The sequence below is a fragment of the Poecilia formosa genome, unplaced genomic scaffold, assembly GCF_000485575.1.
Source record: "Poecilia formosa unplaced genomic scaffold, Poecilia_formosa-5.1.2 Scaffold206, whole genome shotgun sequence".
NCBI classification, from domain to species: Eukaryota; Metazoa; Chordata; class Actinopteri; order Cyprinodontiformes; family Poeciliidae; genus Poecilia; species Poecilia formosa.
This window is the reverse complement of record NW_006800145.1, coordinates 1,025,575-1,042,810: the sequence shown is the minus strand read 5'-3', so window position 1 is coordinate 1,042,810 and position 17,236 is coordinate 1,025,575. Positions and strand designations below refer to the sequence as shown.

The 17,236-nt window shown below is 37.7% G+C and overlaps 2 protein-coding genes across 3 annotated transcripts in view; one reads left to right on the top strand and one right to left on the bottom strand.

Annotated features, from left to right (window-relative positions):
- The window catches only part of krt222 (keratin 222), a 34,129-nt gene extending 26,359 nt beyond the window's left edge, over positions 1-7,770 (bottom strand). Inside the window, exon 1 of one of the 2 annotated variants that reach the window (XM_016679253.1) lies at positions 7,682-7,770. The gene's annotated coding sequence lies outside the window, so the exon portion shown is untranslated. The remainder of the gene's footprint in view (positions 1-7,681) is intronic. The other variant, XM_007567298.2, reaches the window with a different exon arrangement.
- A 6-nt stretch (positions 7,771-7,776) lies between these two features.
- On the top strand, positions 7,777-14,176 carry LOC103148495 (keratin, type I cytoskeletal 13-like). Its single transcript, XM_007567297.2, has 8 exons — positions 7,777-8,182; positions 9,350-9,432; positions 9,637-9,793; positions 11,706-11,870; positions 11,984-12,109; positions 12,273-12,493; positions 12,717-12,772; positions 13,385-14,176. Exons 1-8 carry the CDS (start codon positions 7,799-7,801, stop codon positions 13,489-13,491), a joined length of 1,299 nt encoding a protein of 432 aa, XP_007567359.1. The 5' UTR covers positions 7,777-7,798; the 3' UTR covers positions 13,492-14,176.
- Positions 14,177-17,236: the final 3,060 nt, after the last annotated feature.

Here is a 17,236-nt window from a genome sequence, read left to right as displayed (position 1 = left end):
CATTCATCCTGGACTTACTGACCCTAGCTTAATTATACTGTACCATTTAAAACAACATATATATGTATATTTTTATTTAGTTTTTAATACAACGAATATAATGAGTCATGTTTTGATCCAAGATTATGAAATTTGGTAGACACATAACTTCTCAAAACTTTCAAAATTGTCCCTTGAGCCCTTTGTCCAAACTCAACAGGAAGTTGGCCATTTGGGATCAAAACTGCCATTTTGTCTGTTTTACACACATTGCGTCTGAGTGAACTTCTCCTACCGCTTTTGAGTCACAGACTTCAAAATGACTCAACACAATCTTAAGGTGCTGAAGATCAAAAGCTATCAAAAGCTTTTTGCTGCATCAAATCTTGTAGAAGTCATCAAGCCTCTAATAATGTCCACACACAAGGCCAGAGCTGGATCAAACTGTTTGTGTGTCATTACAGACCAGCTCTTAACACATTTACATGGTAATTCGGTGGCATCACTTTAGCCCCACCTACTTATAACATGAAGTCACATATCCTGTTGATGGATTTCCTCCTTTTACATACTCACACTTATAATTTTCAAACCGTGTCTGATGACACAGGTGATACTGAATCATACACTGAACAGTGACTGTTGAATGGAGCATGTGAGCGTGGCAAAGTGGCCAATTCCAGGACCATTTATTTAGTGTACGGTTGGTTCTAAAACACACATGCATGATCCGATTTGCATCAAACTGGATCTAAAAGATATTTGTCAACCTTTAAATGGACCATTTGGATTACCTTGAAATTTGACTCCACTGCGACCCTTGACATTTTTTACAGTTATATCTCACGGATACATCATCAGATCTGCACCAAATTATTTGTGCATCATCAGGCAGCACTGCTCTACACACTGCTGCTGCAGCAGATTGATGACATCCCTTTAGCCTAGCCAAAACAGAGAAGAAATTTGCAGGTTTATTTTGTGACATTTAAGGATACTTCTTAATAAAGAGGTCATTTACATTCATTGAATTCAGCCCATTGACTAATATTTAAAGTTCACTAATTATGGATTATTTAAACGTCTGTCCTGAATTTCTAAATTAGTAAATTAAAGTCATGCATATAGGAGAAATGTTGACATGTATAGATGGATGAGATTCTTCAAGCATTGCTCTTCAATAAATATTCACATCACAGGGTGTATATGTAGGCTATCAAAATGTCAACTCTAAAGGTCCAGCAGCAGTTTTTAAAGGTTAGGTAAATGTATGTTAAAGGTCAAATCTGACGGGCTTTTTACATCATGTCCAACATCTTAAAAACTAACCATGAATCTAATTGTAAGTATGTTTGTTAATCACAAATATCTAAATTAAAGTTATCTGCTGACCTGCTCTAGTACATCTAGAGTTGCACAGACTGAAATTGCGTTTTATGACCTTTTGACTCAACAACTCTAATGAGCGCCATCATGAAACTATTGGGTGAGGAAGCTCTGTTTGCAACCACTTCCTGAGACTGAGGCAGGTTACAACAATGTCTCCAAACTGTCTGTAGTTCAGCCCCCATCTTTGTCATCTTTGTTTGCTGTTCATTCTTGCTGTAATGTAATGCAGTGAGTCACAACACAAACAAGCTTAGAGATACAATCTTGTAGGGTATGTTTTTGCATAACAAATATACAGTAAAAATACAGATGGAAAATGAAGTGTCAATTTTCAAAGCAGGCTCACAGAAAGTGCGAAGTTTTTAAGAATTACATTCGAGAGAAAAAAAAATCTCCTTATTCTGCATTGTGAGTAGTTGTACTAACTTCAAAACTGCTGCAAGCATCTTCTAAAAGAAAACTGCAAAAGACTCAAAGATTCTGTTTACCAGCCCCACAGAGTGCAAGCAAATGCCGTTAGAAAGAATTTGACTAAACTTAAACAAAAAACTTGGTGAAAATCACAAAAAAAGAGATACAAATGGAAAGAATTAAAAGAACAACTGCCACATATCTTGACGGCTGTCACCTCTCTCTGTCACCTTAGAGATGTGAGCATGGAAATGTTTTTTTTTTCGGAAGAAAAGAAATTTACGTTACCATTTAACAGCTTTCTGGCAAGCAAACCAAAGCTAAACATGCATATTTACACAAAAACAATTCAACATTGTACAAGCAAAAGGCTGAAGGACCCTTTTTTGTCTTTTAGAAAACAGTTTCTTGTAGTTGTGGAAAAGATGTCACAAACGTCAAGCCAGACAGATTTATGGGTAAGTCTCTTTAGGGTGTGAATATTTTGTTTATGTAGAAAGCCCCCATTCAATGTAATGACTTTGTTTTTCAACTTCTCTCGAACCTGGGTCAGATCGACTATGGCAGCAGGAGAACTGGTGCCTCCAGTTAGTTAAAAACAGGAAACTGAAGTTTAGACAAGCACATTTGTGGTCTGCAGACAGGTCTTATACTTTCAGCTTCAGAAGTCCTTCTACCAACTCTTCAAGCCGATGGTGATATGACAGTGTGTGGGTATTTTCTTGGCATGCTTTGGGTCCTTTGCTAGTTGAGCATTGTGTGAATACAACCCACTGTATGGTGTACCCATCTTCTGGTAGCTTATAGAAAGATAACGCACCATGCCACTAAATTCAAATAACCTGGTTTCCTGAGCATAGCAATAAGTTTACTCTATCTGGGGTCTTAACAGTCCCCAGATATCAACCCAATAGATCTCCTTTGTGTTGTGATGGAACAGAAGATTTGGATTATGGATGTGCAGACAGTAAATCTCCAACTAAAATGTGATGTTGTCATGTGAGTATAGACCAAGATCTCTGAGAAATGTTTCTGAAAACCTTGTTGATTCAATGCCATAAAGCTCTGAAGGCAAAAAGGGGGTAAAGCCTTTGACTAGAAAGGTCTACTCTATTTAAAAAAGAAGCCCGTCAGTGTGACTCAGCATCTGTGTTAAAACTGAAAGCTTTCTATATAGTAATGATTTTACTATATAGAAAAAAATATGCTCTTAAGTTATATTTTAATATTCTTTGTTCTTGAACCAAGAAGCTGATAAGCGACTTAAGAAATAACAATTTGTCAAATCAGAGATGTCTTTGTACTTCCTTCAATGTCTCTTTTCACTGATTTGCATGATTTATGAGAGAGGAGTGTTCTTTTCAGCTGCAGCTGTCTTCTTAATGGTTTTGGATCTTTGCTTAATTTTAAGGAAACCTTTGTCCTAAATCAAAGGGTACAAGTGTTATCAGCATAACCTGTAAGACTTTTGCATGTTTCATCATGTCGTTTGGCACGTTGTGAAAGCAAAAAAAAGTTTTACAGGTGAAAAAAATAGGGAAGCGTTTGGGGAAAAAAAAAAAACCCTGAAGGCAAACTGAATGACTAGATGTCGGGATTTGTTTCCCCTTATAATCCTGACACGGATACAGGTGTCGTTCCAAGGCAGGAGTTCTAACGATCGTCTGGAAGAAAATTTGAGTCACCTGGTTCGAGACACTGTTAAGGCAGACAGAACCAGAATGGCAACATAGTTATTCTTATTGTCCATTTTGTTTCTATCAATCAAACCTGCCGCACCTTCAAATCAAACACTGGCCATTCAAGGGGAGACAGACAATTATGTGGTGAACTACCTGCCACGCATCATTCCGCACATTTCAGTTTGTAGAAACAAAGACAACCCACAACTAAAAAAATATTTCAAAAAGTTTCTCATGCATGCAGGCAGGTAGTACTCCTGAAAGCCTGAGAACAAAGAGCTTAAAAATCATTACACAACAATGTCAATGTTGTGAAGGCCCTCTTTATTAAATAATATACACACACTCAATATTACAAAAGAGATAAATGGAGAAAGTTGAGCGGAAAGGATAAAACCTTAACATTACACTAACGCCTCAGTTATCTCGTTTTTCCACAGCTTCACAGCATCTGAGTGCAAAAAAACAATTAATGTTGTCATAATCAGTTGCGTGTGTCTTACAAAACAATTAATCTGGGAGTGGTGAGTTCAGATGTCATTTAGAGTTACACAGAAATAGGCAGGGCACATACTTCAAAACACGTCAGCTCAGATTAATTGTGCCAGAGTGAGACAACTCAATCATTTGTAGCCTCCTTATCAAGAGGCTGAGACATAAAACCATTCAGATCAATTAGATACATGAAAACTCTGTAAATGAAAAGACTGAAACAGCCCCCAGAGGCTAGCATTAAAGAAGAGCCCTGTGCTGAGCAGAGTAATGTGGGAAAGTGTAAATGACTTTGAAGACTAAATGGGAAGGAATACCTTTGAGAGCAAACCCTTTACTTTTCAACAAACATGACTGCATCAAAAAAAAAAAAAAACCTAACCAAAGAGCAAAAACAATAATAAAAGGTGTACCCAGCAAACAAGAAATCACAAGATAAGCAAAAAATCAAAGAGGTCAGCAACTGCACTGAGCTGAAAGACAATATCTCCATTTGCCAGAATTGCACAACATTTAAAGATGCACTGTTGAATGCTAACACAAAATGTAAGTTGGCCCAAGCTAAGTGTTATAATCTATCATCTTCATCCTTGCTGTTCCCCACATCGTCTCCTTAAAGAAGATTCAAAACTTAGGCTTTTTTGCTGTTGACAGCAAGCTGCAGTGTTGCTCTGCAATGGTTTGAACTCGTGTTGCTCTGCAGGTTATCTCCTTTCATTTTTTATTTGGAACCTGAACAAGCACTTCACAGGAAAAACACATCAAACAGTAGAAAAACAAAAATTGATTTAATAACAGGAGTTAATTGCCCCCAAAATAAATCCTGTCAGTCACCTGGAACTGTCACACTTCATGCATCTTGCAATGAGAACATGATCTGTGGTTGATATGCTTCAGAAAATCTCACCAGCTTTGAGGGAAAACATGTTCCATCAGAGCCAATTTGAGATCTGAGGAATTCTCATAACGTAAATAGAAACTCTTTGGACAGCTGCTAGGGAAAAAAAAGAAAAAAAAAAAACGAGAAAAAAAAAAAAACGGTTTGGTCCTTATAGCTTCTGTTTATTTAGGAGTAAATGCTAACTTCTGACGAGGTTGCCGAGGTGGTCAAAAAGCTCCTCGGTGGCAGGGCCCCGGGGGTGGATGAGATCCACCCGGAGTTCCTTAAGGCTCTGGATGTTGTAGGGTTGTGTTGGCTCACGCGACTCTGCAATATCACATGGACATCGGGGGCAGTTCCCCTGGATTGGCAGACTGGGGTGATGGTCCCCCTGTTCAAAAAGGGGGACCGGAGGGTGTGCTCCAATTACAGGGGGGTCACACTCTTAAGCCTCCCTGGTAAGGTCTATTCAGGGGTCCTGGAGAGGAGGGTCCGTCGGGTAGTCGAACCTTGGATTCAGGAAGAGCAGTGTGGTTTTCGTCCTGGTCATGGAACACTGGACCAGCTCTACACCTTCAGCAGGGTCCTGGAGGGGGCATGGGAATTCACCCTACCGGTCTACATGTGTTTTGTGGACTTGGAGAAGGCGTTCGACCGTGTCGAACGCCTTCGACACGGTCTACAAGGCCCCCTACAAGGGGGCCTTGTAGGGGGTTCTCCGGGAGTATGGGGTACCGGGCCCTTTGATACGGGCTGTCAGGTCCCTGTATGACCGGTGTCAGAGTCTGGTCCACATTGCCGGCAGTAAGTCGGGCAGTAAGCCAAAAGGAAAGTCTTAGCGCTGTTAATCACTTTCATGAATGGACTACTCACCCCTCCTCTTGGCTCTCTGGCCGCTACTGCTAGTTCCTCCACAACTAGCAGTAGCAGCCTAATAAGTTGAGTTTTTCAACTCTTAATAAGTTGGAAAACTTAACTTATTAAGAATTTTTCTAAATAAGTTGTTTCTGCCACATTAGCACAATGAGCAGCGCATACCCAAGGTTGATTGACAGAGCTAAGGCTTTCCTCCTGACTCTGATTGGTTGTTTCTGACCGGGAGCAGTGCATTTTCACAGATTATTTGTCTTATTTATACTGTTACGTCATAGAGGTAGTTTAAACACACACACACACACACACACACGTATATATATATATATATTTAATTTTATTATTATTTTTTTTTACATACTGTAGCATTAAATATTGAGATAAGAGCACATACTTGAGTACAGAAGTACTCCTCCACAACAGCTTCATTAACAGCTGGAGCCTAAGGCAAAAGACCACTCAATGAAAAAAATTATCTTAAGTAATTCACTGTAAGATTTTTTTTTTTACATTTACATCAGATCCTTTTAGGTAAATAATCCTTTGCTCCATAGATTCTTCAAGCACTAGTGAAACAAGTGTAAGCCAGAATTGGAAGATTAATTATATCTACTCTCATTGTATCAGATCTGAATGGATGTTGCATTTCAGTCAACAGCTGAGTTAGACACTTGTTTACACAAAGCAGCTGCATGTCATAATTAACCACCTCATGTCAGTCTGTAGTTGCCCACTGGGAGTGATCTGGCATACATAGGCACACTAAATCTCTTTCTGCATAGACAGAGAAAAGGAAAAGGAAAAAAGAAGACAAACACAAAGATTACGTTGTGTCATCAGATGTTTTATAAGAGCAAAAATACATTTTGTAAATGTTAATGTGCATGCAAATAAGATTTTGAACAGTTTTACAAAGAGAGAACTGTTGTTATCCACCAAAATGGAAAGTCATAAATTAATCTATAAAAGGTTTGTGTCCCAACATGCAGACAAATTAGGAACAAATGCAGGAAATTCAGCTCCATTGTTGGCTCCAGGAAGTGCTCAACTAACAAAGATCAGTCAGTGGTGTGGCAGAAGGGAGGTTCAACAGGACTCCTAGGTAACTTCAAAATAAAAAGCAATCCCTCATACATTGTTTACAACTGACTTTCCAAGGTCCACAATCAGGAAGACTTGGAGAAAGAAACCTGAGAGAAAGCCAGTGCTTAATTTTAGTTTACTTTCTTTTTTCTACCACTCTGTTGGACTCAGTGTGTTTTTTACAAGTCCCAATTTAGGCAAGCTTCAGCTGTCAACAGATGTCACATTTGACTCTAAAATGCCAGTCCAGGCAACAATATATTTAAAAGCATGACATATATTATGACTGTGGTACAAAGCAGATACTTGAATCAGTCAGATGATGGTGCCAAACATACAAAATGTAATGTAAGGGAGGTTGAGCAAGAGAGTGAGGAGGTCTGAATTTTCTGATCTCCTTAAGGTCTACTTATAACCCTTAATTGATGAGCACCAACTTTTGCTTCTGGTCATTGTCTCTCCATACTGACTTTGTTTTGACCCACAATTGTATGGCTCAAACCAGTAAACTGGCTATGGAAGCAGCAAAAGGGAAGTTTCTCAGCACTTTTCTTTCTTTTTTTTTGTAACCCCACCTCAGCATTATTTTATCTATTAATAAGTGAGTTGTGCGGAAAGTGATGTCTTCTTAATAAATGATTTTAGTTAGACGTTGCGGTAAAACGGCCCGAAAAATTAATCACACTGAGGAATTCCTTCTTTTTAAAGTTGTATTAATCAGAAGTAATTACAGGGGACGTTCAAAGAGATAAAACATGTCTCACACCTTTTTTAATGTTTCCTGAACTGTAATGTGGACTGACAGCCGTTACCTGACTGGGAATTAACGTGAATTCCGCGCCACGCCACGCCCAGGTGGTCACACCTGGAATGGTAGCATCTTTCCACCTACCTGTCGGCCGCTCCCACCGGAGGAGGCTTATAAAATCCATCGTCCGCGCTGCCTCAGCACCGGTTCCTCCACACCGCCTCAGAGACGCTCTACAGACCCGTAGAAACACCAGCAGCCATGTCCACCTCGCGCTCAGGATTGTCCTCCTCCATGTCACTCTACTCCATGAGCTCCTCCAAGAGAGTCTCTCGCGGTACCAGCGTGTACGGCGGGGCCGGAGGCAGGAACGTCCGCGTGTCGTACGCTTCCAACGGTCTGGGCTCTGGCTTTGACCTGACGCAGGCGCTCGCGGGCGGCGACAACCTGAGCGTCACCACCAACGAGAAGGCGACGATGCAGAACCTGAACGACCGGCTGGCCTCCTACCTGGAGAAAGTGCGCTCGCTGGAGTCTGCCAACCTTCAGCTGGAGACTCAGATCCGGGAATGGTACAAAACCAAGACCCCCGCCGTCAGGGACTACAGCAAGTACCAGGCAATCATCGAGGACCTGCGCAACAAGGTAAACTTTGAAACTTATAAACCTGACAAATGAAATCTATAAACCACAGCAGAATGTTGGAAGTTTTATTACACATAAAATAATATTACTACGATTAATAATAATAATAATAATAATAATAATAATAATAAGGAACGTTGATGCCCAAAATTCATATTCGTAGAAAAATATTTAAAAACATTTAGGCATGGCCGGATTTGGAATAGCTCCCACGCATGTTTTTTTTTGTTGTTGTTGTTTTGTAAATGCAAATTACAAAAAAGTCATAAGCACGCATTATCTTCAATGTTTTTAGCCTTAATCCACATTTTTTTAAAAAATACAACAAACTTAGCTTAAGTGTCTTTCATATACACTACATCATTTCATTCCTTCATCCCGATGTTATAGTAACTACGTCATGCATGTCCCTGCATGACGTGGCGGTTTTGTTTTATTGCTATAAAACAAAAGTATTATAACAATAAAGGAGGCGTGGAGCACAGGCTTAAAGCTTGCTGTCATGTGCAACGATGGAGGTGAAGTAAAAGGTGGGGCTATTGTTGTGGAATAGGTACATATTGTTTTGAAACAAAACCCAGTGAATTAAAAGCTCAGAGTGAGCCAGCAGTTTTTTATTACTTTATTTGTGTTTATTATCTATTCTTAATTTTTTTATTTTTCTCCATAAAATAAATAATGAAACTTTTATTAGTCCCTTAAAATATTGGTGGCCCATTGCCTATTATTGGAGTGGTCACAACCCCTTTTGCACCCCCTTTGGTGATGCCCCTACTACATCTAAAAATGTCATAAATAGCCTATGCTCTGGTAGACTGCTATAAAATATTCATTTTTAGTTTTTTTTTTTCTACAATTAGCTTTCTTGAAAATCTTTCTTCTTTAAGTCTAGTCCCCACCAGAATGCACCCTGACTGGGTAACATCCTGCAAGATGACACGTAGACGTTTTTCAACAGCATCCCCCAGGTGTGGGATTTTTCCAGGCAAAATCAAGAACAACTTGAATTTATTTACATGTTGGAGCTTGAAGCAACTGTGAAGGAATTTGTTTTTCCCACACTCTTTTGAGAATAAACGAACGTCCAATTTAGGACGCACTCCAGTGAAAATTCAAAGTAAGCTGACGCAATCACTAACACATCTGCATGATGGGGGTTTTTTCCAGATAAGAGTCGCCACGCTATCAAACTGCGAGTTGATGCTGCAGATCGACAACACCAAGCTGGCAACAGAGGACTTCAAAGTGAAGTAAGTGAAAATAATTTATTTTCCATATATTTACTAATGATGTTGAGCATTCACACGGTTGAGTCAGATCAACCGGACATTTTTGCAGCCTCGTACCAGTAAGCAAACTTGGAAAACAGGTGGAACCAGTTTGGTTGCACTTTTTTTTGTTTGTTCACTGATGCTGTTAAGCAGTTACAGCAACACAAACCTCTCTCTTCACAGGTTTGAGAACGAGTTGGCACTGCGCATGTCAGTGGAGTCGGACATCTCTGGCCTGCGCAGAGTCTTGGACGACTTGACCATGACTCGGTCCGACTTGGAGTTGCAGCTGGAGGGTCTGAAGGAAGAGCTGATCTTTATGAAGAAGAACCATAAAGAGGTGAGATACTGACAACAGATCTGTAATGACCAATGATTCAGCTTAGCCAACAGGCATGGGAAACAAGGACATTCTCACAGTATGTCCTTGACTAAAACACCATGACATTGTTGACATTTAAACAGAATACAACTAAATTAACTTAATATCTTGGGAAATTGGGAAATATGGGAAAATTTAAACCTCAAAAACATCAAGAAGGCATTTTATTGCTAAAATAATGCCACATACAGAGCTTTGATGTTTTTTTTTTGTTTGTTTTTTTTGTCCCATTGATAGACCTTGACCAGACTTTAGAATAAACAACCACTAAATTTAGAAGGAGCTTTCAAGTGCACATTGTGCAGCATATGCATACTGTTTTGCCACTCTGCTTGTTCCAGAGTAACACCAGAACAACAAACCGATTTTAGCAGATTAAATAGTGGCTATCTGCTCTGCTAGCCTGCAGTCTGTTGCTTAACAGACAAGCCGTTGGTTGCTCAAACATTAAAGACATTAGTATTTCATTAGTATTAGTATTCTTTCCACCCCACTAATGTTTTATGTTTCATGATAAAATATTATGTCTTTATTGTAAGTGGGAAAGACGACCATGAGAGTCTTTCAGTCAGCTGACCATCAGTGCAGAGCAACAGGAGGGGCAGAAGGAAATATTATGTTACTTTATGGTTTCTAGAACACATTCATCAAGACACTTTATCTGGCATTGCATGAAAATGACTTTTAATCCAATAATCCCATGAGGTAGAGGTTTATGAGACCTCTGCCTATTCCTCAAACTTGTTTGAATAGGCAAACAAGGCCAGATAAAGTGTCTTGTCATCAAGACACTTTACCTGGCATTGCATGAAAAGGACTTTTAATCCGATAATCCCATGAGGTAGAGGTTTATGAGACCTCTGCCTATTTATCAAACTTGTTTTCTTCAGAAACCTGGTATATGGAATCCTATACCTGCCTAAAATGGCTTCATGCAAAGTCCTTGTTTACTGAAAACAAAATATAATAAAAATGTTTTGAACCTACTAATTGAGTGATGCAAACAATACTATCTACTACCTGAAACAATATTTTCAATGATATAATAAAATATATATTTTTGCTGTTGAGAAAATGCTATGTCGGCTATAGATTGTTAATCTGAATTGGCATGAAATTAGACATAAATTAGACATAACACAGTTTGGGAAATTAAGATATTAAAAGGCATCCGGCTCATTAGTTAATCTAGAACTACGAAATTATTTCTTATACTACAGTAAAAAGGGCTAAACGATAGGACTGTAATGATTTTTGAGAGTATCACTTAAAAAAACGAACTCTGTATAACTTGCTACTGTTAACTGATCCATTTCTCATATATACAAATATGCCCCCCAGGCTACCAGCAATACATTCAGGTAAATGTACAAATGTACAATTTAAAACATTGAAATTAGGAACAATTAATTGAGGCACAATTCAGTCGTTTGTCAGAGAAGCTTTAGGCAAAAAAGAAAGAAAAATATTAACTCAAACAATTTCCCATGAGACAAGTATAGATCTGAAAGCAAATGTAATATTTTTTTTTTTTTTTACAAACAAAACTTTTCGAGACTGACTGTTGAGCCAAAATTGACGCACCTTTGAAAAGCCGTCAACCCTGAGGCTACCAAGAATGACTCAAGCAAGCTCGTCTGATAACTGCAAGTCTCACATTACCCATGCTAACAAATCATTTTTAAACACCAGTCATCATTGAAAGAACAAAGAAGATCCAGTCAATGTCCCCACATTATTCACAATGTTTATAAATTATTTTATTATTTTTTTTTCAATCTAAGACATTAGCACCTCTCCAAAACTCGCTTCTCTCTGGGGTTTTATGTTCTGCTGTTCTTCATCTTTAATTGTGTTGTCCCTTTTTTAGGAAATGGAAAGCCTGCGCAGTAGCATGCAATCCAGCTCTGTGAACGTTGAGGTTGATGCCAAACCCCAGGAGGACCTGTCCAAGGTCATGGAAGAGATGCGATCTCAGTATGAGAGCGTTGTGGAGAAGAACCGCCGTGAGATGGAAGCCTGGTACAAGGTCAAGGTGGGGAAAGTCGGACAGAACGCGACTAGCTTCGTATTCATTTCATGCTCAAATTTAAGAGAAGGCTTGGAGAGTATTTCGAGTTGTTTTACGTCAATCTTGATATGTTTCAGTTTGACGAGCTCAGCCAGAAGATGGCAAGCAGCACAGAGACTATCGAGGTCTCCCGAAGTGAGATCAGCGACCTGAGGAGGAGGCTTCAGAGTATGCAGATAGAGCTACAGTCCCAGCTTTCAATGGTAATCCACTACACTAGTTGGAGTAACATGAACAATTCAATCATAAATCATTTAACATGTCCGTTACCATGTGTAACTACCTCAGGCTTTATAAGCAATGCCCAAAAAACAAGCAGTTAGCCCTCAGTAAGGACTAAAATAACTTGCTTGTTCTTCTGAGCAGAAAGATAGCTTGGAGGGCGAGCTGCATGAGACAGAGAGCCGCTACAGCCTTAAGCTGCGCCAACATCAAGAAATGGTGAACAGCCTGGAGGCCGAGATCGCCAATATGAAGATGGACATCGAGCGACAGGCCTCAGAATACCAAACCCTGCTGGACATTAAAACCAGACTGGAGATGGAGATAGCAGAGTACCGAAGACTGCTGGATGGGGAGGATGTGCAGTAAGAAAAAATTAATCAAAGGCAGTAGAAATGTTTGAAACAGTCTGTAGCATAGGACACAGGTTTAAGCTGCACTTTCACATAATGGTGTAAAGGATTATGTTAGATTAACACGACTCCTGAGTGAAAATAACCGAGCACTTACTTTGCTTTACCATGCAACTGACATAATGTCTGTTTCAGACCGTATGAACAAAAAAACTAACTGTTGTCTTTCTTCCAGGAAAAATATAGTTGTGGAAGTGAAAAAAGAAGTGAAACAAGAAGTAAAAGAAGAACGTAAGTTTGCTGCAAGGCAATGTTTTGCTTAAATTTATATTTACGTCTTCTGCAATGTCAAGCTTAACTTTTCCAGTTATGGATGTATGTATAGGACCGCTAAATATTTACTATTTGCCAAATAGCAAAATTGATTTAATATATTTTTTATTTACTTAATTTTTCCATCTCATTAAAACTTTTTTTCTTTTCTTTTACGTATATTTTTGCTATATTTGGTTGCACTGACTTTTAAGTTGTGTAACTTGTGTCGAGACTAAAGTCAGGGGAGATGGAGATCAGCGCTTTGTGATGATCTCTCCAACATTGTTTTGCCGTCTGATTTCTTAAGCTATTCCAATAATTAATTGCAAAACGATTTAATTTGCCAGCAAACACAATTTTTCACATTCTTTTAATCAGAAGCTTCACACATCTTTGCATAAATGCAGCACATCTTGAACACCACAGTTCTTAGTTATTCAGATTCATTGTCCAGCAGTGAGGAAACACGTTTGCCTATGTTGCAGTTTAGTAATTTCATAGCTGTATGACAGATATTGCAAGAGATATATGTTATCGTCCACGCAAGGTAAAAGTAATAGTTTTTTTTATTATCAATGTCTTCCACAGATAAACCGGTCATTACCAAGAGGACAAAAGTGGTGATTGAAGAGCTTGTGGACGGAAAAGTGGTGTCACGTACAGAAGACGTAGACACCGCAGTCGTCTCCCAGTAAAACTGAGCCAAAAAACAATCAAGAAGCAGTGTCTTTTGTATTTAAGTCTCCGAAAAACACAGAAAGTATAAATATTTACCTTCCAGATCTTTGTGTAGTTTAGATGTTTCGATTTTTTTTGTCACATTATTTATTCTGACTTAAAGACTGGAAGACTTTAAAGCTAGAATTGCTTTGAAAATTCTGTGCTTAGAAAGCCAGAACACATAAGCAGTAACACTATAAGCTACATCAGAAAAAGAAATCCTATTCCAGGTATAGCACCTGAAGGAATAAAGTCAATCCGATAATGTTAAAAACAAACAAGTGCAAAAGATTTTAGCTAGATTTAGGAAAACGAATATTCGATCCCCTTCTGTGTTGTTGTTGGCTTATAAGATGCTGTCACTTTGAGTGTGAAAGGTCATGAAAAAATGTATTTCTTATTTCTAATATTTAAAAATGTTAAAGGTGCTGCATATGGCGTATTGTACACTCTCAAGTGACATATTGCTAAAGCAACTGGTATCACTGTTTTAAAGGGAGCCACTGTCCAGATTCCTGCTGGGGTTCAAGTGTTTCTGATCAACTCTCACTCCCTCTGAGAGTTGTATCTGTTTTTTTTTATTCTGAAAAGTTGTGTGTGTCTTTATCTTGTTTAATTTCCATTTCTAATGACAATAAAGAAGATTGGCAGAAAACATTATTGTGTTCTCAGTAATTTTTCTATTGCAAACACACACGGTGAGATGAATAAATAATAAATGAAGCAATTTTGTTTACATGACAATAAGATACAGGTTGAAGGAAAGTCACAGAGAGTTTAGCTGCCCTGATCATTGAGCCAAAAGAACAATTAATATCTTCTACCAAATGACAGGAGATTAAACAGACCAAGTAATAGATAACAAATAACAGGTGGACAAATGAAAACCATTAACCTGTGACCACAAAAGCATCAGGTGTAATAAATTAAAAACCAAGGGATGTATTCAGGAGTGATGAATAAAATGTAGGTGAACTATGTAGATACAGGAAAGGAGAGGGTAATGTAAAAGTAAGGATTATTACACGGTACTGCGACCACTACTGAAATGTCACAAGACAAGAACTCCAGCTCTCACCGACTAAAGAAGAAATGATAAGATTGATCAAACGCTAAGACAGTATAAATTTAAATCATGGGGAAAATCAGGCAGCAGTCAACAAGTGTCTTAATGATACAAACAGAAACCTTTTTTTAGTCTATTTGGGCTTTTGTATATTTAAGTTAGTACATTTTGCCCTGTCTGTCAGACATTCTCATCTAAGAATTTTCATGTCAGTATTCTATTAAAAAGGTATTTTTCCTTTCATTCAACTGGAGTGGCACACTCCAGTTGAATGTTTAATGTTATTTGAATGTTGAATGTCATTTAACTGAATAATATTTGATCATTTAAAGAAAAAAAAAGTAGGCAAAGTAATTAACATATGAGAAACAGAGATTTGACATAAAGTCAAGTACTACTCTTTTTACTAAGTTCTCAATTTTGGTCTTTTTATTTTACTTTTTTATTTTATTTTATTTTATTTTATTTTATTTTTTTACCTCTGATCTGATAATTAAAGTTAGCAAACATTTACCAAAAGAAAGTTTGGAAATGCCTTTTCATATGAGATTTTTTATTTTATTTTAAAAGTTTATGATTCTTGTGAAGAGATTTGTTTAATCTTTAATCAACTTTCTGAGTATCTCTCCCTTGTTGCTACTTTAATCCACAATATGCACTGTTTTAAAATGTCCACTAGATGTCAGTATATTCACGATCATTTTTATTATGTATTTTCAATCTTATTCTTTTTTTCATAAATTTCTAAAAGGAAATAGTTTAATTTTGTTACATAATTTTTTTTACAACATTTGGCTTATTAAAAAGGCATGTTGCTGAAGCAATTTTTTAAATTGTTTCATTATTTATTTTTTTTCAATCAAAGCTTTCTTGTAATTGTACTAGAACGTGCATGCATCCTACAGGTAAAACAAAAATGTTTTACTTTTGAAAATTAGAGATGGAAATGTTACATAATATTCCATTTCCTTCACATACGTGTCTCTGGTTCTTATCTTTGAAGGTTGTGTTGCTATTTTCATAAACTCTTTTCTAAATAAACATAACCAGTTCAGAAGTAATAGCTACAGTCGTATAAATTCTTAATAATTTAACAAAGTTTAGTTCAGTGTATTTTATGTTGATTATGTTTAGATGGACTTAAATGTAATTTGCTTATAATTGAGTGGGTGTCTTTTGTTGGCAGTAGGTCTAACAAAAATCTTAAAAGATTATTATTTTTAAAGAGAGAGAAAGAAAGAGACAGATAGGGCAGGGGGAGATAAATTATCTGTGTTGGAATAAATTTGTAGAAGAGTAAAAACAACAAAAAAAACACGTTCTTTCTTTGTAAAAAATAAAATAAAAAATAAAATATCTTAGATATGAATAGCATAAATTTGTCCATTTTTATTGTCTTTTATATTCCGTCAATTTTCTCCAGATATTGCAGATAACTGAACGATTACAAGCAAAACTATGATTTATCTACATATAAAGCACTGATTTTATTCCACATGTTTTATGTTAAATGTAGGCCCCTTATATTAAAAGTATCTTTGTAGATCGTTATCATTACGTTTTGGAAGGTTAGTAATCTTACATATCTTTCAACTTGTATACGCAAAAGCATAACCGGAAATATATGGTTTTAGAGTAGACGACTGACATTCTGAATGGCTGAAATCCGAATTATGAGTGTCTCTCCGTTAAGAAGATCCTGCCTCACTATTTTAGTGTAAATCGGGTTGCCATAGACCTCTAGGGACGTCTCCACGAAGCACGCCTCTGTAGCACGAATCTGTCATTTGGAGCTTTTTGTTCCCCAGTCACGACCTAAATGATGACAAAATCCTGCACCACGGGAAGCTGACGCCACCGCGGTACAGTCACCTCCTCGGTGACGTCGGCTGACGGAGGCAGCAGCAGCAGCAGCAGCAGCAGCAGTCAGGTTTGATGCCATCTGCTGGACGGTGGCAGCCACGCTCTCGGCATTACGTCATCCGGGAGAAACCGGTGCCAGGTCCAGATCGGTGAAGCCCGGGAGTCTGGTTGTGAATGTAAAGCAGCGTGGAAAGAGGCAACTATGAGGATGAATTTAAGACAGGACAGGAGGGGTGTGAAACTAAATCGTATGAGTGGAAGTTCTAATTTAACACACGTATTAGACTAATACATGAAGGCCACAATAGAATAGAATAGAATAGAATAGAATAGAATAGAATAGAATAGAGCAGATTTAATAAGACAATAGCCATTTTTGATCCAAGTCACTTTGGATGATACAAAATATATGGTGTTGCAAAAAGTTTTGGGTCTGTGAATTATTCACACTTTTTCTTACATATTATACTGGGATTTTATCTTGTAGCTCAACTAGTATATAACTGTGAAAAGGTAAATCAGTGTTAATACGTAAAAAGATGATTGATTTATTTGTATTCCTCCTCACCATTTAAATACAGAGCTAACAGAGCATTATTATTTTATATATATATATTTTGCTTAAGCGAGAGTAGCAATACTTTATAACAGTGTTATTCAAGTAAAGTAAATGGCACATTGAAACAAAACTAATCTTAAAGCTAAGTTTTCGCCAAAAGGTTACTTAAGTAAATGCACACCTATAAATATCAATCGTCGAGGTTCGCCTCATATTCTCAATTAGGCTTAAA